At 31.6% G+C, this 22,965-nt stretch overlaps 2 protein-coding genes across 4 annotated transcripts; both read left to right on the plus strand.

Moving 5' to 3' along the window:
* Positions 1 to 449: 449 nt before the first annotated feature.
* Positions 450 to 11,405, plus strand: LOC114184877 (V-type proton ATPase subunit a1). Of its 3 annotated transcripts, none has more exons than XM_028072253.1 (18): positions 452 to 859; positions 1,496 to 1,540; positions 1,905 to 2,027; positions 2,242 to 2,349; positions 2,675 to 2,788; positions 2,908 to 3,081; positions 3,257 to 3,394; positions 3,858 to 3,965; positions 4,121 to 4,228; positions 4,313 to 4,461; positions 5,142 to 5,295; positions 6,090 to 6,250; positions 8,561 to 8,767; positions 8,855 to 9,038; positions 9,129 to 9,212; positions 9,581 to 9,777; positions 9,868 to 9,927; positions 10,164 to 10,452. In XM_028072253.1, exons 1-18 carry the CDS (start codon positions 716 to 718, stop codon positions 10,189 to 10,191), a joined length of 2,286 nt encoding a protein of 761 aa, XP_027928054.1. In that variant the 5' UTR covers positions 452 to 715; the 3' UTR covers positions 10,192 to 10,452. The 3 variants fall into 3 exon arrangements, 2 of the variants coding, with proteins under 2 accessions (XP_027928054.1, XP_027928053.1); XM_028072252.1 differs by lacking the exon at positions 10,164 to 10,452 and adding an exon at positions 10,647 to 11,405 and having other exon boundaries at positions 455 to 859; XR_003604668.1 differs by lacking the exon at positions 10,164 to 10,452 and having other exon boundaries at positions 450 to 859; positions 9,129 to 9,234.
* Positions 11,406 to 13,326: 1,921 nt separating this feature from the next.
* LOC114185960 (DDB1- and CUL4-associated factor 8) lies at positions 13,327 to 16,224 on the plus strand. The gene is made up of 5 exons (XM_028073950.1): positions 13,327 to 13,709; positions 14,163 to 14,414; positions 14,631 to 14,774; positions 14,859 to 15,533; positions 15,668 to 16,224. The coding sequence occupies exons 1-5, from the start codon at positions 13,575 to 13,577 to the stop codon at positions 15,911 to 15,913; spliced, it is 1,452 nt and encodes a 483-aa protein (XP_027929751.1). The 5' UTR covers positions 13,327 to 13,574; the 3' UTR covers positions 15,914 to 16,224.
* The last annotated feature ends 6,741 nt before the right edge of the window (positions 16,225 to 22,965 follow it).

The raw sequence follows: 22,965 nt of genomic DNA on the forward strand, positions 1-22,965 counted from the left end.
AATATTGATTTTCTTTCAAAATCTAAAATACAAGCTGTGGGTTAAATATATATATATATATATATATATATATATATATATATATATATTTATTACAAGTTTGGATTACAACAGAGTTAATATATTTTGAAAAGTTTTCTTTTTCCATACATCAAAATAAATATTACCATGTAAGATATAACCTTAGTAATTTGATTTTTCATGATCACACACATAAATAACTGCAGATGAGTGTTAAATTTGATTTTATAATTAGGTGGTAGTTTTCTACTTGTGTTTAGATAGTGTTTTTACTCATAAAGATAAAAATATTTTCAACTTCTAAAAGTGAAAAAAAGTCAATTAAAAAAATTAAAGTCATACCAGATACACATTACTCCATTGACGACTAAAATTACAGGGCACATGCCATTAGATTGTGATATATGACCGCACCGTCACCCTGTGCATTCGTACCGGACGAGGTTGGGGAATTTTTACTCAAAAACAGCGACAACTTATAGCTGTTCATATATATTTTATATAGTTATTATAAATATTTGTCCCACTTTTTTTCTTTTTTATCATACTTTGCACGGCACCACCGAAAATTTCCGATTCTAATTGCGGTTGGAGAGGGGAAACTGAAAGCAGATAAACAGTGTTTTCTTCTTCCACTTCTCGAAAGTTGGCAGGGTTCAGATCTAGAGGAAGATCCATTTTCTCGATCGAGAAAATGGAGCAGTTCATCGATAACTTGCCGCCGATGGATCTGATGCGATCCGAGAAGATGACCTTTGTTCAACTCATCATTCCGGTGGAATCCGCACACCGCGCCATCTCCTATTTAGGCGAACTCGGTCTTCTCCAATTCCGCGACGTAAGTTCTCTTCCAGATCCGACCTAGCTCCCTCGAGATTCCTTGCCATTTCCTCTTTTCTTCGCACTTTCCTTCTCTGCATTGCTGCTCAAGGTCTTCTTCGAGCTGAGTGTGGAGTTTTGGAGTTTCTACATGCTTGCGTCACGGTGTAGCTTGAATTAGTATGTTTATTTGTTTGGATGTTAGTTGAACTGAGTGAGGACCTCTAGGAATGATGAAAACGCAGCACTGTGGGATTCAATGTATATTCAAATGCTGATGATAACGGTGAATTCAGCTAGTAATTCGGGACATTGTGGTTTTTGGTTTTACTTGTGGTTGACCAGTTTCATTGCTCAAGTCTTTTTTTTCGAACTGTTGTAGAATGTTATAGGGCGCCCTCCTCGGTAGTCGTTTAAAAATTGGTCTGAGATCTGTCCACATAACATGCGAGAATCGCTACACGTCTTGAGAGTTGTTGCTCTTTTGATGGTCGTGTAGGAAACATTTGTAGTTCAAACTAATTTCTTTCCTTCTTTGTATAGTAGAAATACTTTTTGGCCTTGTAAATTTTATAGATTGGATGTTGCTGGAGGAAAAGTTTTGTGTGGTTTGTCATCATTGCAGTTCTTATAGACACTGTTCTCTTGTTTGCAGTTAAATGCTGATAAAAGTCCCTTCCAGAGAACATTTGTTAATCAGGTAATCTGCATTGCACAAATGAGAATTCCTGTTAATTTACTAGTAAAATTATGATTGTGGTAATGTTTTCGTGTCCTCCCTTATTACTGTTAGACATAATCCCTGCAGCTATATCTGTTCGTTATAATATAGCAGTATCTGTAGCAGAGAGTCATGCCTTTTTTCAGTCAAGTTAGCCTAGCTGTTATGTCTATCGTATATATAGTGCTGAGTCATCAACTAGAATAGGTTGTTAGAGACAGTTCTCAGAGTCTATATAAATGTACTCCCTCTCGCATTGAGACATTGAGAATTACAATTTCACTTTAAGATTCTCTTTCTGATTCTTCTAATTATTAACATTAGCTGCATTTCTCTTTGGCAGGTAAAACGATGTGCAGAAATGTCAAGAAAACTAAGATTCTTCAAGGATCAAATCAGTAAAGCTGGCCTATTGTCTTCTTCTCGTACTGTATTGCAACCAGATATTGACTTGGAGGATTTGGAGGTCTGTTTCTATCTTTTATTTTTTTCTCATAATCGATTACTTTCTGAGGGACATAGAGTTAGCATTTAGGTTACATTGTGCCATGCTGTCAACAGTAACACGATGCTCTAAAATAAGTTAGTGGTAATCACTCAGCTATTTTTCCAGTTTGCTCAAAGATTTTCATTATTAAATCTACTACAATATACTTTTGTTTACTTTTTTTTTATGCCAGATACAACTTGCTGAACATGAACATGAGCTGATTGAAATGAACTCTAATAGTGACAAACTCCGGCAATCATATAATGAACTCTTGGAATTCAAGATTGTATTACAAAAGGTATATTTTTTCCCTGGTTATAGTTTGTGGTGAGCATATCCCAGGTTATCTTTAAGTACTGAAGATGTTTTCTTTTCCTGTTATTTTGGGTACATTAAGCTTCCTGTTGAAGTTGAGTTAGCAAATAATGATTTGTATGATCATAATTTAGCATTAGTTTTTTTCAATATTATTTTATCTGCTTTCGTTTTAATGTGTTCCATCCAATTCCAGTATAGTATTTATTTTTAATTCATGAATTCACCATGTTCTTTTAATGAATAAAATATCTTCTCTATGACTTTTGTCATGTATTCAAGATAAAAAATTTTTGGGTAAATTTCAGGCATGTGGCTTTCTTGTTTCAAGTCATAACCTTGCACTTTCAGATGAAAGAGAACTACAAGAGAATGTATTTTCAAATGATGCCTATGTTGAGACAGCATCTTTGCTTGAACAGGTTTTTTGTAGCATCCTTTATCATCCTCCATATCTTTTAGCATGATTAGTGCAGATCCTGTTACTACTTTTCAAATATTTTCATTCTGCAAGTTCACTACCCTAAATTGTTTATTACAGGAAATGAGACCTCAGTCATCAAATTCGACTGGTTTAAGATTTATCAGTGGGATAATATGTAGATCCAAGGTTCTTATGTTTGAAAGAATGTTGTTTCGTGCTACAAGAGGCAATATGCTATTCAACCAGGAACCAGCTGATGAACAAATCATGGATCCTGTTTCAACTGAGATGGTTTTCTTCCTTCTTTTTACCTTTAAGAAGATTGATAATTGAGCTCTTATTTTTCCTTCTTCCCCCCTCCTCCTCTTTCAATCTGTATTTGTCATTTTGAGTTACTGTTGCTAGTTGGCTTGTATCCCTATTTTCTGTGCACAATAACCCAGACATCTGTGGTTTTCCTTTTCAGATTGAAAAAACAGTGTTCGTCGTGTTTTTCTCTGGGGAACAGGCAAGAACAAAGATTCTGAAAATTTGTGAGGCATTCGGTGCAAATTGTTATCCTGTTCCCGAAGATATTAGCAAGCAGAGGCAAATAACTAGAGAGGTGAGTGTGCTTCAGTTAGGATTATGTTATTTTTGGACTCTTAAATTATGATCTTTTTTTCATTATGACATGTGGTTAGTGTCTACACAAGACAAAATTGAGATTTTTATTTCTACAGTTTCAGGGAGAGTATAGTTTTGCTGTGCTGTAAACTAATACTTTTGAATTCCATATATTGCTCTTGTAATAAAGATTCTTTCTTAATTAGCGGCACTTATACCTAATTATATGGGCATCTTGCTTTGCAATTCAAGCGACACGTATACCTAATTATATGCCATCAGTTTTTTGAGTTTCTTTTTTAGCAGTACCATTCATGGTATGAATACGGTTTTGATACTCAATCGAATTCAACTGTACCTTGTACTTAGTATTCCTGTTGTATGTTTCACCTTAACCGACTAAACATACAAATAGTTGCAAATATGATGCTTATAGTGGAAAAGTTTATTTTTTGGTACAGGTTTCATCACGTCTTACAGACTTAGAGACAACTTTGGAAGCTGGGATTAGGCACCGGAACAAGGCTCTAGCTTCTGTTGCAGACCATCTAGGAAAATGGATGAGCATGGTAAGAGTTTGCTTTTGTATGTCTTATTCTATTTTGTAAGATCTTTATTTTATCTATGTTTCTACTACAAACCAGTCCTAATATCTGATCAATGTGCACGTGTAATAGATATGTATTTTTTACCAATAGATCTCATCCTTATGAACTTGTCCTAGGTAAGAAGAGAGAAGGCTGTGTACGATACACTGAACATGTTAAACTTCGACGTTACAAAAAAATGTCTTGTGGGAGAGGGCTGGTGCCCTCTGCTTGCAAAAACACAGGTATTTCTTCCCAAATTTTTGAGAAATTGAAAAATCATCAATATTCGTTATCTAATAAAGAGCTTGAATTTAATGATTTTCCAGATGCAGGAGGCACTGCAACGTGCAACTTTTGATAGCAATTCTCAAGTTGGCATAATCTTCCATCCACTAGAGGCAGTGGAATCACCACCTACATACTTTCGGACCAACACTTTCACAAATCCATATCAAGAAATTGTTGATGCATACGGGTGAGCATATTTACTATTAATATTGACCGTCTATAGTTTCTTTAGTAGCTGCAACATGAATTATTGAATATCTTGTAGTAATTTTTGAAGAGGTTTATATGCATTGTCTTTTCTGAAGTTAGAAATTTGCATGATATGCCATACCTCTGTCTGATAGGTATATGCTGTACCTCAAACATGTTGAGGTTATTTATAAAATTCTGGGAAAGAAAACTATTTGTAAGTTTTTAATATATGTTTCACATGAAGTTTCTTTTACAATCTTCTTATGGAGTCCACAATTTGAAATGTCTTATGGTGGGGTATTTGAGTGATTAGATAAGTGAAGCGTGATAACAAAGCTTTGTATATTGGGAATGAAGAGGACAAATTTCTAGTATTAACCTGATTTCAGTACTGTGCAAAATTAACATTTGCTGACAGGAAGGTGCAACAATTGTCTTTTTCGCACCACTTTTTCTGTTTTTAAGTTTAAATTTCTTTCTGGATCGAATGACTGTTCAAGGGTTTTCAAAACTTCCTTGGCAGTTAAATCATGTAATATTACTTTTATTGTTTGAATTTGTTTTCCTGATTGATTCTAGGGATTTAACATGGTCGATACTAGTTATCTAGCTTCCTAGCTATTTCATAAACCCATGACAACTGATTAGATTCCTAATAGCCCTTTTACATGGCAGTGTTGCAAGATACCAGGAGGCGAATCCTGCAGTTTACACAACTATTATATTCCCTTTCCTATTTGCTTTGATGTTTGGGGACTGGGGTCATGGAATTTGCCTGTTGCTAGGAGCATTGGTTCTTATAGCGCGTGAAAACAAGCTCAGCACACAGGTAATTTCATTCTAACTATAATACAGTAATATAATAATGGAAATGTACCCAAAATTATGTTGTTGATGATGGAAGGATCAGGCGAAATGCACATGCTGGCGTGAGATATGTTGTGGTTCATCTTGGGTGAACATAGTATTTAGTTGGGTCATGTCACATTTGAATGTTCCTTTTCCTTCTAAACTAAGTTGGGTCATCACGGTTGGTGTTCAAAGAATAATGTCAATGAGGCTTTTCATTATCTGCCGAGCATTCAGTGTTTAGTATTCAAATTCCCATTGCTGGGTTCCAGTTTGGGTATACCAAAGAAAGAGATAGTAGGTTATAAGGGCAAGATGGGAATTGAGGTGGAGTTTATTAGAGATGAGCCTAGTAGAGTGGACAGATGGCAGTAAATCAATGGTAAAAGAAGTGTGGAAAGCACTGGGAGTGGAGGGAATACAAGGGAGGGAATGCATTCTGGGAGGGTTTGGTGTAGGGGCAGAGTAGCGTTACTGTTTGAGTTTAGCTCTATTTTTTCATTTCTATCTGTTATTCATCTGCTTCTGTTAGACCTCTTCTCTATTATTTCCCTGTAATTCCAGTGTGAATACCATTTTCCATCAGAATGATTTAGCTTTATGTTGGATTTTGTTTTTTGGATGCCAGCATTACTTCTTTTCACCCAAAATATTGAAAATTGAACTGTTTTATTGAAATGACTTTCTATCAGTGATACTATTACTCTATTATTACTTTTATTCTGCTCTTGGTTGCAATTGACCCTCACAATTTTTTTTCTTAATTTCTGCCAGAAACTTGGAAGCTTTATGGAGATGCTGTTTGGTGGGCGCTATGTGCTTCTGCTAATGGCACTATTTTCAATCTATTGTGGCTTAATCTACAATGAATTCTTCTCTGTTCCTTTCCACATATTTGGTGCATCTGCATACAAATGCCGTGATAGTTCTTGCAGGTGTTGTATTTGTCTGAGTGTATGATTTTGGTTTTAGTTAATTATTTTTTAATCTTAATATCTGATATATAATGCCTTACTAATTGATTGGATATGTAATTATTTTACTTGCCTTGTACAACCAACATTTTTGAATAATGCCCGAGTTGTTATCTATCTATCTATCTAACACGGGGACGTTTGTAATAAGAGAGCATTTGAGGTGTGAACAGTAAATTTTCACACAAAAATGATCAATATAATTTTAATTATATCATTGAGATTCACTCCTCTCACATTATGCACACATACATACATGCATATTGAAACCCTACATGATTGATGGTTCATCCATTTTCTTGCCCATTCCCATTCCCAGTTGCACAGATTTCTGCCCTTCATTTTTCCTGCTCATTTGTCTGACTTTTCTCCTAACTACTTTTCCTACCCATTTAATGATTGTTTCCTGCCACGTTTTCATTATTTCCTCACATATTTTCCACACCATTTTTAATACCTATTCTTTCTGTCTATTGGCACATTTTTTCCTTACATTTGAATGATTCTGTTTTATGACATTTTCCAACCATTTTAAATGATTTTCCTGCCAATTTTTTCAAATATTTTTGATGATTTTTCTTGCTCATTTTGCCAAACTCACTTTAAAAGTTCTGTATTGCTGATGATTTTGTGGGTATATGAGATACATTATGTTGGACTGGGGTTCATATCATATTTAATATTTTGATAAAGGATTTTTGTGAGTATTATTTCTTTTAGTGTTTAATTTGTTTCTATGAATTGGTTCTTTTAGTAAATAGACGAATGACATGTGAAATTCATTTTGCGGTTGAATTTTTTGCTGTTTGTGGCTCAATTTTTTTCTGGACTTTTTCTACAACAGCTCTTAGTGCTGGGCATAGCCCAGACCCAGAAATTAAACTATTTTGTGTTTTGTTTTTGTTTCTTCTTAATTTCACCAGCAGCAGGGGGTGCATTGATTGATTTACTAAACTATGTCATCTAGATTCTAGGTTGTAGACATGGAACTGAAGTTGGTGGGATTTTGGCCAAAGCTCATAGGTTTGAGCTTAAGTTAGAATCCTTAATGTACCAATAGAATTGCTAAAATACAAATATTAATTCAACTAATTGACCTTTGCATAAGCTTTGGAACCACAATGAAAAGGAGGATGTTTGGTTTGAAGCCGCCTTCAAATCTGTTTTGCAATAGTTCTGGAATAGTTCTCTTGACTGCTATGTATCATGTTGCTTTTTATTAAAGATCGTATGTATGTGTGTGTGTGCGTGTTTATCTGTCTGTGTGAAATCCTTTCATGTATCTGGTAAGGAGTACTGTACTTTACATGTCACCTGTCAAACTTAGAAAAGTACCCAAAAACACTCAATTCCTCCGACTGGAGAGTTCTCAGATACACATACTACTATTTATAGTCCTTAATATAATAGAGCATTTTTTTGTCCTAATTCTGAGAAACACGAGATCATTTTCAATGTATTAACTGCTAAGTTTCTTTTATACCTTTAATTTATTGTGAGGTTTATTAGTGAGATATCTACTCATTTCCCATAATAGTAGATGCATTTATTATTGGGCTATTAACAATACGAGGCATTCTCATAGTTGAAGAAATTCTCCCTTAAATTGAGTGGTATAACTACCTATTAAACCATTAATTCCATGGATATTTTAGGAATAAAGTTAAAATTTATGGCTTTATTAATTAAAACTGACCAATTTAACAGCTTTATTAATCTTGATGAATTAGGTATTTTTGTTTTATATAAAGTACCGAGCTAGTTTTCTGTACTAGCTTAATTTTGCACAATGATCAGCTACACTTCTGTGTATACAAGTTTTGTACAACTGCGTATCCAGATTAAACAGAGAATAACAGGTATAAAGCTACAGCTGGTAGGTGTCATAATTAAGAAGAGAATATCAGTTACAAACGGTTATGGGTCCTGCTATCGAATGTGAGTTTACTGGTTTTAATGACCAGAAAATTTACTCTGCAACCATTGACATAATCCAGGACTATTGAGTAATGATTCACCTTTCACTCTGTTTTTTATCTTCATATTTATGTCATTGGGAATAGTTTGGTTGGAATATCCTGCATAGTTGCACTATTTTCGTTTACTTTGTTTTATATCGTTTTCCTCCTTCAAATTGTTCTAATTATGACTATATACATTGGATGTGAATTTACATTTTGAAACCTATTCTGCGATTTCTAGTTTTTTGTAAGCATCCAGGTTTTAACATTGGTGCTGTCTAATGTTTCAACATTCCTCACCTTTTATCAGGGATGCACATACTATTGGCTTAGTCAAATACCAAGACCCATACCCATTTGGTGTGGATCCCAGCTGGCGTGGAAGTCGTTCAGAATTGCCTTTCCTGAATTCTTTGAAGATGAAGATGTCCATTCTGTTTGGTGTGGCACATATGAATTTAGGAATTATATTAAGTTATTTTAATGCACGGTTCTTTGGAAGCTCATTGGATATAAGGTGTCTCACTATTTGCTTGGCCTGTGCTGATATTATTATGCTATTCTTTTGGTAGTTGATTTAACTTGCCCTTTATGTTACTATCAGGTACCAGTTTGTGCCACAGATGATTTTCCTTAACTGTCTATTTGGGTATCTTTCCCTTCTCATTGTTATTAAGTGGTGTACTGGGTCTCAAGCGGACCTTTATCATGTTATGATATACATGTTTTTAAGCCCCACGGACAATCTTGGCGAGAATCAGTTGTTCTGGGGCCAAAGACCACTTCAAGTATGATTCTGGTTCTTCTATTCATTGTTGCATAATAAATTGTTGTTTCCTGTTTTTTTCATCATTCTGAGTTAGTGTTTTGTTGTGCAGATTGTGTTATTGCTTTTGGCTGTAATTGCAGTTCCATGGATGCTCTTTCCAAAACCTTTTATATTGAAGAAGCTTCATACTGAGGTGCCACATCTACCTGCTTTGTGTATGCTTTTCTTGCTTGAAAGTTTATAATTATATTCAGCCAGATTACTTTATTATACTGACCTATATTTACATGTGCTTGGCTTGACTTTCCCCCTTTTGGCAGCGAATTTCTGTATAAGGTTGCTGAAAATTGATTCTCCTTGACAAGCATTATAAGATTTTGATTTTCTACTGAATCAATATGTTTAAGTAATAAATTACTTATCACTCCTGTCAGCTATGCTGACAGCTTTTCTGCATATAGTCTGTCTTTGTTCCACACTTTCATTGCAGTTAGTTATTAAGGAGTTGATGCTAGGAGTTTGTCAAGATTATTAATCTTTTGTCTTTCTGACATTGTATAGAGATTTCAAGGTCGTAGTTATGGCTTACTGAACAGTTCTGAGGAGGATCTTGAGGCTGAACCTGATTCTGCCAGACAACATCATCATGAAGAATTCAATTTCAGTGAAGTCTTTGTTCACCAAATGATCCACGCCATTGAATTTGTTCTAGGTTCTGTTTCTAATACAGCATCATATCTTCGTCTTTGGGCATTAAGGTTTGCACAGTCATCATTCTCCTTCATCTCCATGAATTCCTATATTATGGGTTTTTGTTCCTTGTCTGATTTTATTTTTCAATTGTACAGTTTGGCTCACTCTGAACTTTCTACTGTTTTCTATGAGAAAGTCCTGCTTCTTGCTTGGGGGTAAGTTTGATTAATAACGTGTTATATTACTTTCAACATTGGTGTTAAGATTTTTCTGTATTGTTTAGCATTATTGAAATGTTTAATAAACAAACCCGCTTCCTTTAGTAGAAAAAACAAAAATCCATAGTTGAATGTGGGTGAAAATGAATTCCCTTCAACATTGTTGTGGATATATCACCATGTTATCCACAAATACTACACGATGTTAAAGAATCGGTGTTTATAATCCACAGAGTGCACTTAAAGCTCACAAGATTCTAGTCTGGTATTGGAGAACATGAACATAGAGAGGAAACCAAAGGCATTTGTTTGATACTGTTAACATATGGGCTTATTGATCACATTGCCCAATTTCTATGCTATTTTAAACTAATGCTTAAGGCCAAAACTAGCATTGGATATGAAACATTTGTTTTATTAATGTAATCATCATAAAAATTAAGGCCGACGAATTTTTTGTAATAAATATTGGTTCTACAATTAATATATTATGTATACTGCAAATTTAGTTACATTCAAAGCTGCATGGAAAACCTGTGATTGGGTTATAATTTCAATATTTTAGCTTTTAAAATTATCTATCTCTATGTTTGGTTTATAATTTCAATATTTTAGCTTTCCGAATTATCTTCTGTAATGTTTTTTGCATTCCATTGTTGTGTGTATATATAATCTTATTCTTTAATAAATGTCATTCCTGGATATATTTAAAACAGATATGACAATCTTATCATTCGGTTGGTGGGGCTCACCGTTTTTTCCTTTGCAACTGCCTTTATACTACTAATGATGGAGAGTCTTAGTGCTTTTCTTCATGCGTTGCGGCTTCACTGGGTAGAATTTCAAAATAAGTTCTACCATGGCGATGGCTATAAGTTCAGACCTTTTTCATTTGCTTCCTTAACAGAGGAAGATGATTGATTGATCCATTTATATATATGCAAAGGATATTTACACAAGTGAAGAAAGCACAAAATGAGAATTTGTAATTTAGTGGCTATGGTTGTTAGGTAATATTCCTGCTTGATATTAACCTGACAACAAAAGATTCCTGCTCATTTCCTGGGGCTATGGGGTTGTAAGAAGATCGCATTGCCGATGGTCATGGAAAGTATCTCTAACAGAATACCTGCTTTATAGTTTTGTATTATTTTTCTTTTGCTTAGAATAGGAAACAGAGGGGCCAAGGGAAGGGACTGTTTAGAGTAATTTTTTGTAAAGAGGAGTTGGAATCCATGAGAGTGTAGCTACTGGATTTTGGTTGTTTGGGGTTACATACATATATATACATGATGTAGGTCAGGATTTCCCGGGAAATAACCAATTTTTCTGAATTTTTTTTATGTTGATAGATGAAGTTATAGAACCCCACTCTTCTTTTGTAATGATTGATCAAATATATGGAAATCTGAAGTTGAATAATGCCATCTGAACGAGCTTGTGTAATGCCAATTTTGGCTACTTACAATTTGAAATGTCACTTCCACTGTCTGTCAAGTTGAATAAATACTTAGAGACTTATTTACTTATTTATTTTGTTTAATTAACTTTCAGTGTTATTCAATAAATTCTTATCTTATAAGGATTTATATTATGGGTTTATTTATAAGGATTCAATAAATTCTTATTTTTACGTTTAATTTCTGCGCCTTTTTTAAAGCGTAAGGTTTTTCAATAGCATGAATGTTTGAATACGTAATTGAAAAAGTAGTAATTAATTGTTTTCTGATAAAAATGTTGATTTATGCAACGAAAAATCAACACAGTTGATGACTTGTCTTTAAGAAATTGGTTCACTTGAAAAAATAACCATTAAAGTAACTTCTCTGAGAGAGATGTTACAGCCAACATATACAAGTGAATGGACGCGCTTCCATGAATGGCTGGTTGGGTGTGTGCGTGTAGATATGCGCAAATGGGGAATTGCGGAGAATATTTTCAAAGTAATAGAAAGCTTTTTTTTTTTTTTATGGATTGCAGAAAGTTATGAACATGCTCTTTCTGTATCGTGCTATCGTATTTTTTTTTAGGTTTTTTTAATGCTTGATTCACATTGATAAAAAAAAATACTATGGTGAGATTGGATTATGGAGCATATTGTAATTGTTTTTTTAATTTCTGTATGCCCTGTGCAAAGCTGGATCTCGTTAAAATTGATTCGATTATTAAAAACAATAAAGGTAGGTTTAGACAAGTTTTTCCATATATTCATCTTAGAAAAGAAAAAAAAAATTAAATTAATTTATCTATAAACTAAATTAATTCATGGATAAGTTAAATATGAAAGCTCATTTATTATAGTTTTTATTTTTTAATCTGTATATAGTATAAAGAATTATTTTTTTTTTATAATTTTTCCTCTAAAAAAAACTTATATAAAGAAATTCGTTAAAATATACTCTAAATCTCAAAGTTGCTTTAGTATCAATGTTGAATATATTTAAGGTGATAACCAGGCACGTGATAAACGAGCAAATATTATGAAAAGGAGGGTGAGAAAGTTTGTAAAATCGTTGGTTACGACGATAGCATTTTATGATTTTGGCATTTGGGGAGTGAAGAAAAGAATCCACTTCTGTATTATAAAGTGTTTACTTTATCGAGAATGGATTCTTTTCACTCCCAACTCATTTATTATATTCTCAACTATCTCTATAAATTTATAGCTTATAAAAATATTTATCATATTCTCCCTTATCTCGTTCAAAAATTAGCTTTACACGCGACTAATGAGAGTAAGATTGTTTTGTTTTTTCAATACAAAGTATATTTATTATATTCTCTCTTATCTCATTTCAAAATTAACTTACACATTGTCATTGAAAGTAAGATCAATTTCTTTTTTAAGATTTTACATATTTTTCAAATATAAGTTATTATTGTTATTTCTAAATTAGAAATCAAACTAAATTATAGTTTATTTAAATTAGACCATTTTCTATTATTTTTCAACTCAAAATGAAATATTTTTATTGTTATTACGAGTATGAGCATTTTTTTTAGAAGAGAGAGTATAAGTATTTTATCATCTCTAACGTAAATCAAAACATGTTTTATTTAATTTCTAACATTTTTTTATTTAATGACATTTTTATAATGATTTAATTCATTGAAATAATATAATAAAGTCATCTAATGGGTCTTAATGTCATTTTTATAAGATACAATGAACTTTCCGTGGTGAATTTAAGACCATTTATGAGGTAAACGTTGTCTTAGTCTAAACATTTCTCAAGTCAAAAACGAATAATGTACATACATAAACATAATGCTATTTAAACAAAACAAATATATTTTCTGTAAAAAACTACAAAAATACCTAAAGCTGTATTTGGGCCAGAAGACTCCAGATTGGATCAATGGTATTTAATTGGGCCAGCCCATGAAACTCGTCAAGCAAATGCGTTCATCGCCGTTAACCGATGGAAGCGAAGCCGGAATGGGGGAAATCAAAAACGAGAATCTGTGCCCACGCAATCTCCCCCATGTCTGCATGTGACGACACGTCGTTTGCGAAATGGAGAATCGCTTAAGTTAGCGTCTTCGACACTCATCTCTTCCACAAAAGGAATCAAACACCTTCTTCTACAACTGCAACTGCAACTGCATCAAGTAGACGACGCAAACTCTGAAGAAAAAAAAAAATGGAAAACCTCCATAACCACAGGGGCATTACGAATGCCAATACTGGACCTCCACGTGGCTTTACCGATATTTTCAGGAGAGAGTTGGGCTTCTCTCATCCCAACGCTTTTGCGCGTCGCTTTTCAGCTTCCGAGGTTTTCTCAATTTCTCTCTCACATTCGGTTTTCATATTTTTTTTCCTTTCCAAATTTCTCTGATTAATCACCGCCAACTGCCAAATGTTTTCATTGTGACTTCAAATCTGTAAAATACAATACAATTCAAGGAATGCAAAGTGAAAAACCTATTCCGTGAATCAACTGCTATTTGTAGGTCTCATGTTTTATAATGTGTGTAAGTTAACCTTATTGCGGACATTGTTATACACACAGTTCATATCATATATAACTGATTTCCTTGAGTATTTCGTTAACTGTTGAATTCTATTTGTATGGACATTTTTTTTCATAGATACAGAATTCGCTTTTTGTGATTTCTATATTAAAAAAAAAAGGATTAGTTTACAGCTATCCATTTGCTCTATTGTGACTAATGAATTCAATGTCAAGGAATTTGTCTCGTGAGGGTTGTTTTATTTCCACTTGCAGGTGCTTGTGAAGAGCTTGAATTTATACGGGAAGTTAGATGGTCATGGAGGGTGTGTGAATGCAGTGGAATTTAACTCCACTGGTGACCTTCTTGTATCTGGTTCTGATGACCGACAAGTAATGTTATGGAATTGGGCATCCAAAGCTAGATTGCTTGCTTACCCATCTGGCCACACAGACAACATATTCCAGACAAAGATTATGCCATTTTCCGGTGATTGTCGAATAATAACTTCTGCTGCTGATGGCCAGGTAAATAATAAATCCGTCAAAGTCTACATCAGATCAAATATTCTGTGTAGCCCCAAAATAGGAGGCTTCAATTCCCTTTGCTTCCTCTTTTTTAGGAACGAGTATACGGGTGTTGATTAATTTTATCAAGATGTTATTATGCCTTTTGTCGGTCATCCAAATGTTACTATAAATCGCCACACCCATAAGGTTGACATAACTCGTGCTTTTTAACAGGTAAGGCTTGGCCTTTTCCGGGAGGGTGGTGGAGTTGAGACTACATTGTTGGGGAAGCACCATGGTTGTGTATACAAGCTTGCTGTGGAGCCTGGAAGTCCCCACATAATTTACAGTTCTGGTGAAGATGGATTTATTCAACATGTTAGTCAAGTATTACAGCATGTTGCACGTTGAAGCTCTCCTTTATGCTATCCCCGTACAGTTATAAGTTTGTTTCTTTTGCAGTTTGATTTGCGAAGTAATTCTGCTACAAAACTTTTCTGTTGTTCCTCATCAACAGGAAAACAGACTCCAAGCAAAATAGGGTTGACTTCCATTGTGATTGACTCTAGAAATCCGTATTACTTTGCTGTTGGTGGTTCTGATGAATATGCACGTGTTTATGACATAAGAAAATGCCAATGGATTTCAGCTAGAAATTCAGATCAACCTGTTAAGACGTTTTGCCCTCGTCACTTGATTGGTTCAAATAATGTCCATATTACAGGATTGGCTTATTCAAGCTTTAGTGAACTCCTTGTTTCTTATAATGATGAGCTCATTTATCTGTTTCAAAAGAATGAGGGCATGTGTTCTTCGCCTTCATCTGAGGATTTGAAGAATTCTAATGAGCCACAAGTTTACTCAGGCCACAGAAATGCACAGACAATTAAAGGAGTGAATTTTTTCGGCCCGAATGATGAATATGTCTTGAGTGGTTCAGATTGTGGTCATATATTCATCTGGAAGAAGAAGGAAGCTAAGCTGGTGAGATTAATGGTAGGCGATCAACATGTTGTAAATCAACTTGAGGCCCATCCTCATATACCTATCCTTGCTACTTGCGGTATAGAAAAAAATGTGAAAATCTGGGCTCCTCAATGGAATGATATACCTCCACTTCCTGGAAATGTGAAAGAGGTACTATCTATGCTGTCTTTGCTTTTTCCTTCATTCTTCCTCTTTCCATTACTCAACTATTTTCTTACACAGGATATGTTTGATGCATTTTTTTCTTCATATGCAAATTTTGTGATTATTGTTCATGTGACCAGATAATGGAGGCAAACAGACAAGGCAGAGAAGACCGATCACGAGTAACCCTTACCCCTGATGTTATAATGCATGTTCTTCGCCTGCAGAGGCGGCAGACATTGGCATATATTGAAAGGAGATATAGTAGGGCAGATATTGTGAGTGATGACGAGGATGCAGAGGGCTACCTTTTAGGACGCTTGGATGGTGATGCTTCTTCTGAAGAGGATTCTCCTGGAAATTCCAGAGATTGCAACATTAGCTGAAGCTTACAGTCGGGTTTGGCTTCTTTCGCTGACTAATTCCTTAGAAATACTAAATGATATTATTTTCACTAAGCAGTACCATATACATGTCTGGAACGTGTGCTAATAAACATCATTAGGCAAAACAGTGCAGAGGTGTAAAATCTGGATTGTTCAAAGTTGAAGTTTAGGCAGATTGTTTTTATATATATTTCATATGTACAGGTATAAATTTGTGTTGGTAATTAAAGCAAGTGTACATTTGATACTGTAGAAATAAGTGAATAACCCTACTCTTGATTTTATAATGTTGAATTTAACGGTTTTGGTAATTTAAGTGAGTGTGAATTTGATATTGTAGAAATAAGTGAATAGCTTTAGTTTTGATTTTAGTTGGATTTGTTAATTAAATCAAGTGTAAATTTGACAATGTACAAATAAGTGAGTAACCCTATCCTGATTTTATGATGTTTAATGTAAATGGTGTTTTTCATCTATAGTTTTTTATGATTTTATGTCAAGATGATAGATTGACAATATAGAACTTAACTGTTGTCTAATATTTTTCTAGAGGGTATTATTGAAATATATAAAGTTGATCATGATTTTCATTATTCTAGAAAAAGGAAAGTCTGAAGCAAATTTTACATCTTTTATTTCTTTCTTGCCGAGAAAAATCATCTTCAAACATGTGTTCTTTCGTTCTGTCCAATTTCTCTTTCTCCCAACAAACGGTCAATGTTGAACTTGTTCTCATACGGTAAAGAATTACAAATGTTTCTGTTTTAACAGGAATTGACCCTACAAGAGTATTTCTGTTTTAACCTATTTATAGAGTTCGGATAGGTCTTTTACTTGGACATTCCGGGTTGGTGTTAACTATATGACGAGTTCAGTATAGTTTGGATAGGGTTTTTTTTTTTTTTAATTTTAATTTGATCTCGATTTTAAAAAAGTGATGTAATTTTTTTTTTGTTAAATTTTTTAAAATAATTTAATGATTTTTTAATCAAAATTAACACTATAATTATGTCATTTATACCAACAAAACAAATAATTTTTATTAATAATTTCAATTTTGATGAAAAATCTTTAATCTTAAAACGAAAGTAATCAGTTGTATAAATTTTTAAAAATTATAACTAAATTAAAACTAAATTATAACCAAATTGAAGCTAAAAAAAATTGAAGAACTAATTTAACATTATTTAACAAAAACTAAAACTAAAAAAGTAATTAAACTTAAAAAAAAAAAAAAAAAACTTGTAAGCAACATGTTGTTTATCCTTTCAACGGGGGTTTGTGTTCACTCATCAACATATTGTTTATGTAGTTGTAGGCAAGTGACTTAGGTTTTCTTCCCTACAAGTATATATTAGTTGTTTGTCATTATTATTGAAAGTACTAAAGGTTTTTCAAATATTTCTAGGATATTGTCTTTGGAAACCATATGACAATTGTGTCCGAAAACTATTCATTGAAAACACTAAAGTAAAATTTTTCACAATTTTTTCGTCAATGTTTGAGTTGATTTTCACAAGGACTTATAATTAGAAAATAACTAACAGTATAAATGGTCTTTATAAGAGGAATTCGGTTATTTTATTATTAGAAGACCGAAATTATAAGCACAAAAATCAATTAATCATATTATTTTATAAAAGACTACGTTTCTCAAGAAATTGTTTCTTTTCTTTTTCTTCATTCTCTCTAGAACTTTAATTTTTTTTCATATTTTAAATATCAGAGTGTTAGAAAAAAAAATCAAATAATAATAATAATAAAATATTTTGACTAAGAAACGCACGAAAGGATTGAAATAAATGTCAAAGTTGTAATATATATATATATATATATATATATATATATATAATTTTTATTTTTTCAAAAATAAAATAAAATATAATTATTTCCTAAATAATAGTTAAATTAAAAACTAGATTATTTCACATTTGGGAAATGAACGTCACAAATTATTCTATTAAAATTTCTTATTCAAACACATTATAAGATTAAATTTCTACGAAAATTATAAAATAAGAATATGGGTGACAACTCTTAAAGAAAGAAGAATATATTGTGTGGTATTAGAGATCACCAAGAAAAAGATGATAGAAACGGATGAAAGAATATATAATATGGTTGAGAGATCCGAAAGAAGCAAGTAAGGAGAAGTGAAGAAAGTATTACACATTTTCAAATAAAACTAAAAGCTTTATCGATTTTCTATCTGTAATCCCCCACATTTACTAAGTTTCACTTCCTCTCTAATTTCTTTGAAGTTGAAATTATTTCTCGCCCAGAACCAACAACCTAAAGTCTAGTATTAGGATTATATTCACTCAAATTCGATATTTTCACTCTTTTTACATACCTAAAACAAAAATTCAATACATTACCCAAAAGTAAATTATTAATTTATTTAGATAATAAGCATGTAATAAATGTAATTAACACTTTAAAATTATTATAAACACTTGTTTTAAACATACTAAGATATCTTAACAGCTAAAATCTTAACGAAATAGGAAATCAAAGGCTAAGTAAGTTATGTAATTAGAAATTTGAAAACCGATATGTCTTTAATGAATTATAGGAACAAAGGATTTACAAACTGAGTCATCACCGAAACTTAAAAAAAATAATTAAATTAAATAATTTTAAGTTTTAATCGAAATAAGTGGAACAAAATCCAACCATTTATATTAATAAATAAAAAAGCTAAAAAGAACGAGAGAAATCTAACTGCACGTCACTCGAGCACTAAAATAAGGAAATAATTTTTCAAAGTCAGAAATGAAGTTACAAAATACATGTTTAAGGTAAACTCAAAAGTCCATTTCAAGATATGAAGTTACAAATTATAATAATAATTATTATTATAATTATAAAAATAATATAAGTAATTTTTACGATTTTTATTATAAATAATTATTTTAATTTAAAAATGAGTTAAATTTAAAAAAAGAGTCAAATAAGAAATATTAGTCTTGAAAAGTGATTACTTAAAAGAATGACAAAAATAATTATTTTAATTTAAAAAATATTGCAAGAATGAAAAAAATTATGTACATCAAAATTAGAAGTTTTTTTATAGAGTAATATATAATAATGCAGGTAATAAATCGTTCTCGACAAAACTATATACAATGAATCACATCTTAAAAGGAAAAGTTAAAGACATAAATGGCGTAAATATAAAGAGTGTAGTGCGAATTTTTGGTTTAACAGAAAGAGAAAAAAAGATAGAACACACGTGGTGAGTTTTGGTGTTGTACGTATCCTTTTAGCCAAGTCCACAACATTATAAAGTTAGATGTCTTAAGACAAATTTTGCATCTCCTAAAAAATTATGAAATGTCTAGGGGTTTTCTTAGGATTTTTTTTTAAAGATGTATTATTTTGATGTTTATTTTATTATGATGTGAATAAACAGAAGAGCATCTTGCATATCTGAATTAGACAATGTATGAACTTTTTAGTATGTTTGTTAAAAATAATGTATGCACTAATTTGCATCATCGATTCCATTCAAAACACTTTTTCTTTTTTTTTGGGTTAAATATGTTTTTGTCCCAAGTTTCAGTGAATTTCGAAATTAGTCCCTCATCAAAACTTTATACCAATTTAGTCCTTCATCTTTCAAAAATGCGTGAATTTAGTTCTTTTAACCAAATTTTGTTAAATTTATCTAATGTTTCAAGCACATCTCATGATAGTATTTAAGTTAACATTAAAGCAAAAATGTATCAAACAGAGTAAATAATCATGAAATGTGCTTGAAACGTCACATAAACTTAACAAAATTTGATTAAAAGGACTAGATTCATGCATTTTGAAAGATGAATGACTAAATTGATCAAAAGTTTTGATGAGAGACTAATTCCAAATTTCGCTGAAATTTGAGGGACCAAAAACATATTTAACCTTTTTTTTTTTACTTTCATCTGGGTTCCTACATTGCTCCTCCCTCCAGCCGGTGAGTGACCATAGTGACACAGTACTCAATCTTTCTCAGCCACTCTCTCTGTCACTCACACACAATCTTTTTTGCCATTAGGTTACCCTCTCTATTCACGCCACTGCCACTATAGTTGCCATGTCAAAATCTAATGCTCCAAGAACCAACCAAATTCTTCCCCAAATCAAGTTTTTCTTTCATTTTTAATAACAAAAAACAAGTTAATACAAATTAAACAAAAAAAATAATGGTTTTATTTTATAATATTGCACGCAGTTTTAAGATGAAGAAGGTGAGTGCAGCTGCATGAGACATCGGTAAAAAATTTTAACATTGTAAGTGGTGAGTCGCACTTTTTTAGATACATGGTGGGTATAAGCGTGATTCGTATCTATGATGGGTTTGGGAAAACATTTTTAATATTGAAATACAAATATTTATTGATAGCATTATTTATTAGAAAATTATTTTTTAATAAAATTAATTTGATTAATGTAAAAATGTTTGATAAATATTTTAAAATAATTTAATTTATGAGCTTTGATCTTATAAACCGTAAGCGGTTTCAATTAACTTGTCGTTATTTATTTAATTATTGTCATTTATATTTAAATACATTGTTTTATTATCTTAATTTTGTTTTACTTACTGTAAATTATTTTAATTTTATAGACAAGTATTATACATGTTTTTAGTATTTATCGGATTACATTTTAATTTTTTTTTAAATGGAGAAATATTCAACATAGAGAATTAAAGTGACAAATGTTGCCTTACATGTGTTATATGAAAATTACATATAATAAAAATTATATATAAACTTGATATGACAATAATTTAATTTAATAAATAAAACAAAATGACTAATGTCCCAATATAAAAAATGAAAAATTGTACAAAAAAGTAATTATCTTTATAAAATTGAAATAGTTGATAATAGATAAAAATAAATTAAAGTTAATAAAAAATATATATTACAATACAAGGGATAGTAATGAAATAAGATTAATTAAGTTACAAATTACAAACATAATGAATTGTTTATCAATTAGTTTTGTATCAATCGAATAAATTAAAACATAATTATTGACTTTACCAAACATTTAAAAAAATTAAAAAAAATTATAGATTATTTATTTAAAGTAGTTAAATAAACTTCTATCTCATATGAATTATAGATTTAGTTTACAAACACTTTTTTATTAATTAAATTTGTTTATAAATTAGATAAATAAGCTAATAATATATTTATCTTACTAAAAAGAAGTATTTTAAACGAATTATTTCCTAGTTTGAGAATATGCATGAGTAATTATTACTTTTTATTACAAATAAAAATATATGCACACGAAGTGTGGTCAATTTATTTTTATGATAATAAAAAGTAAAAAGTTATTATTGTTATAATTATAAAAATAATATAAATAATTTTTACGATTTTATTATAAATAATTATTTTAATTTAAAAAAAATTCAAAGAATAAAAAATTATGGACATCAAAATTGGAAGTTTCTTTTATAGAGTAATATATAATAATACAAATAATAAATCGTGCTCGATAAAACTGTATACTGTGAATCTCATGTTAAAAGGAGAAGTTAAAGACATAAATGCTGTAACTATAATGAGTGTAGGGCGGAGTTTTATTTTACGATAATGATACTTTAATTTATTTTTTTTTATCTACTTTTAATCTATTATTTTTATCACTCTTAGATTATTATATCACATCACATTATTACAACAAATTAAAACAGATAATTTAAAGATGATGAGAATGATAGATTAAAAGTAAGTAAAAAAAAATGAATTAAAATATTATTTTCCTTTTGTTTAATAGAACTAATGCTATATCCGTTCTTAGGCACGACTGTTGTGTTGTTTTTCTTTTATACCTTAACAACAAATTAATAACAACAATACATTTCACAAGTTTTTATGACTTAATATCAATTTAATTCAAGAATACTTTTCCTTGTCAAAAAAAAAAAAAGTAGCAGAGACACGGAAAGAAAAAATACATAAAAATAAAAACAAAATAATGAAAATAGATAATACATAAACATTGTTATTTTCTCTTTCTATAAATACATTAATCAATTTTCTACGTATATTTAGAATTTATCATCACACATTTACGCAGAACTTAGAAAAAATATTAAATTATTTTGAATTTATAGTAGTGAAAAAAAAGAAATTACTTTGTTCTACTCATCGATGGTCCCTCGTACAAACATAAATAAGATAATACTAAAGTACACTTTTGTAGTAGCTTTGAAATTGACAACTACCGACTTACACTTATGTGGCCAGGTAAGTAATAAAAGAAATGATATTTTAACAACCAATTTTGACAACTTCTTTTACTACCTGACGTGGCAGTGAGAAAGAGTTACACAACTAAAAGAGAAACAAGTGAGAGAGAGAGAAAGAGTTACACAACTGAAAGTGAAACAAGTGAGAGAGAGAATCAGAGTTACACAATTGAAAGAGAACCAAGTGAGAGAGAGAGAACTAGTGGTTGAAGGAGTTTCATGAGTGAGAGAAGGGAGTGAGGGGTTACAGAGAATGCAGTGGAAGTAGTTGGAGAAGTGGTGGTGAGCAGTTTGTGGTTAAACCATCTGCAGGTTTGGTTTTCGTCGTTGCCCACTGTTTTTTCGTCCTCCATCTCTTCTCCAAAGTGTATCTGCTCCTGTTCCTTCATTGTTGAAGTTTGTTGTTGGTCCGTTTTGGGAGATATTTTATTAGTGGGTTTGTCGTTTCCCTTTTCCTTTTCCCTTTTGGTGGAGCACAAAAAGTTTTGGGTTAACCCACTGCAAGAAATTGTATGTGTTCCTTGATGATTGTGAAAAAGAGTGATTTTTGTTTCTATTTTTGGTTAATATATGATAAAGTTTGGATTTTTTTTAAAACATTGTTGTTGAAGAGCGGATTGGTGAGCAACAGTGTTGTTTTTGGTTCTGCTATGGTCTACATCCGTGAAGAGGTAGTAAAAGTTAAGTGACACAAAGTCATAATGAATAACGATTAAAAATTGTCCACTTTGTTTTAAAGTTTTTGCATATGCAAAACTCTCAGATTAAGCTCAAAGCAGTGTGATCGTAATTGCCA

Source organism: Vigna unguiculata, chromosome 5 (genome assembly GCF_004118075.2).
Source record: "Vigna unguiculata cultivar IT97K-499-35 chromosome 5, ASM411807v1, whole genome shotgun sequence".
In the NCBI taxonomy this organism is placed as follows: Eukaryota; Viridiplantae; Streptophyta; class Magnoliopsida; order Fabales; family Fabaceae; genus Vigna; species Vigna unguiculata.

Coding starts and splice junctions, on each gene's coding strand:
- LOC114184877 (XM_028072252.1), top strand. CDS start 716: ATGGAGCAGTTCATCGATAACTTGCCGCCGATGGATCTGATGCGATCC. Junction 3,395..3,857: donor AGAGGCAAATAACTAGAGAG/GTGAGTGTGCTT, acceptor TTTTTGGTACAG/GTTTCATCACGTCTTACAGA. Junction 8,768..8,854: donor GGAAGCTCATTGGATATAAG/GTGTCTCACTAT, acceptor TGTTACTATCAG/GTACCAGTTTGTGCCACAGA.
- LOC114185960 (XM_028073950.1), top strand. CDS start 13,575: ATGGAAAACCTCCATAACCACAGGGGCATTACGAATGCCAATACTGGA. Junction 14,415..14,630: donor CTTCTGCTGCTGATGGCCAG/GTAAATAATAAA, acceptor GCTTTTTAACAG/GTAAGGCTTGGCCTTTTCCG. Junction 14,775..14,858: donor AAGATGGATTTATTCAACAT/GTTAGTCAAGTA, acceptor TTTCTTTTGCAG/TTTGATTTGCGAAGTAATTC.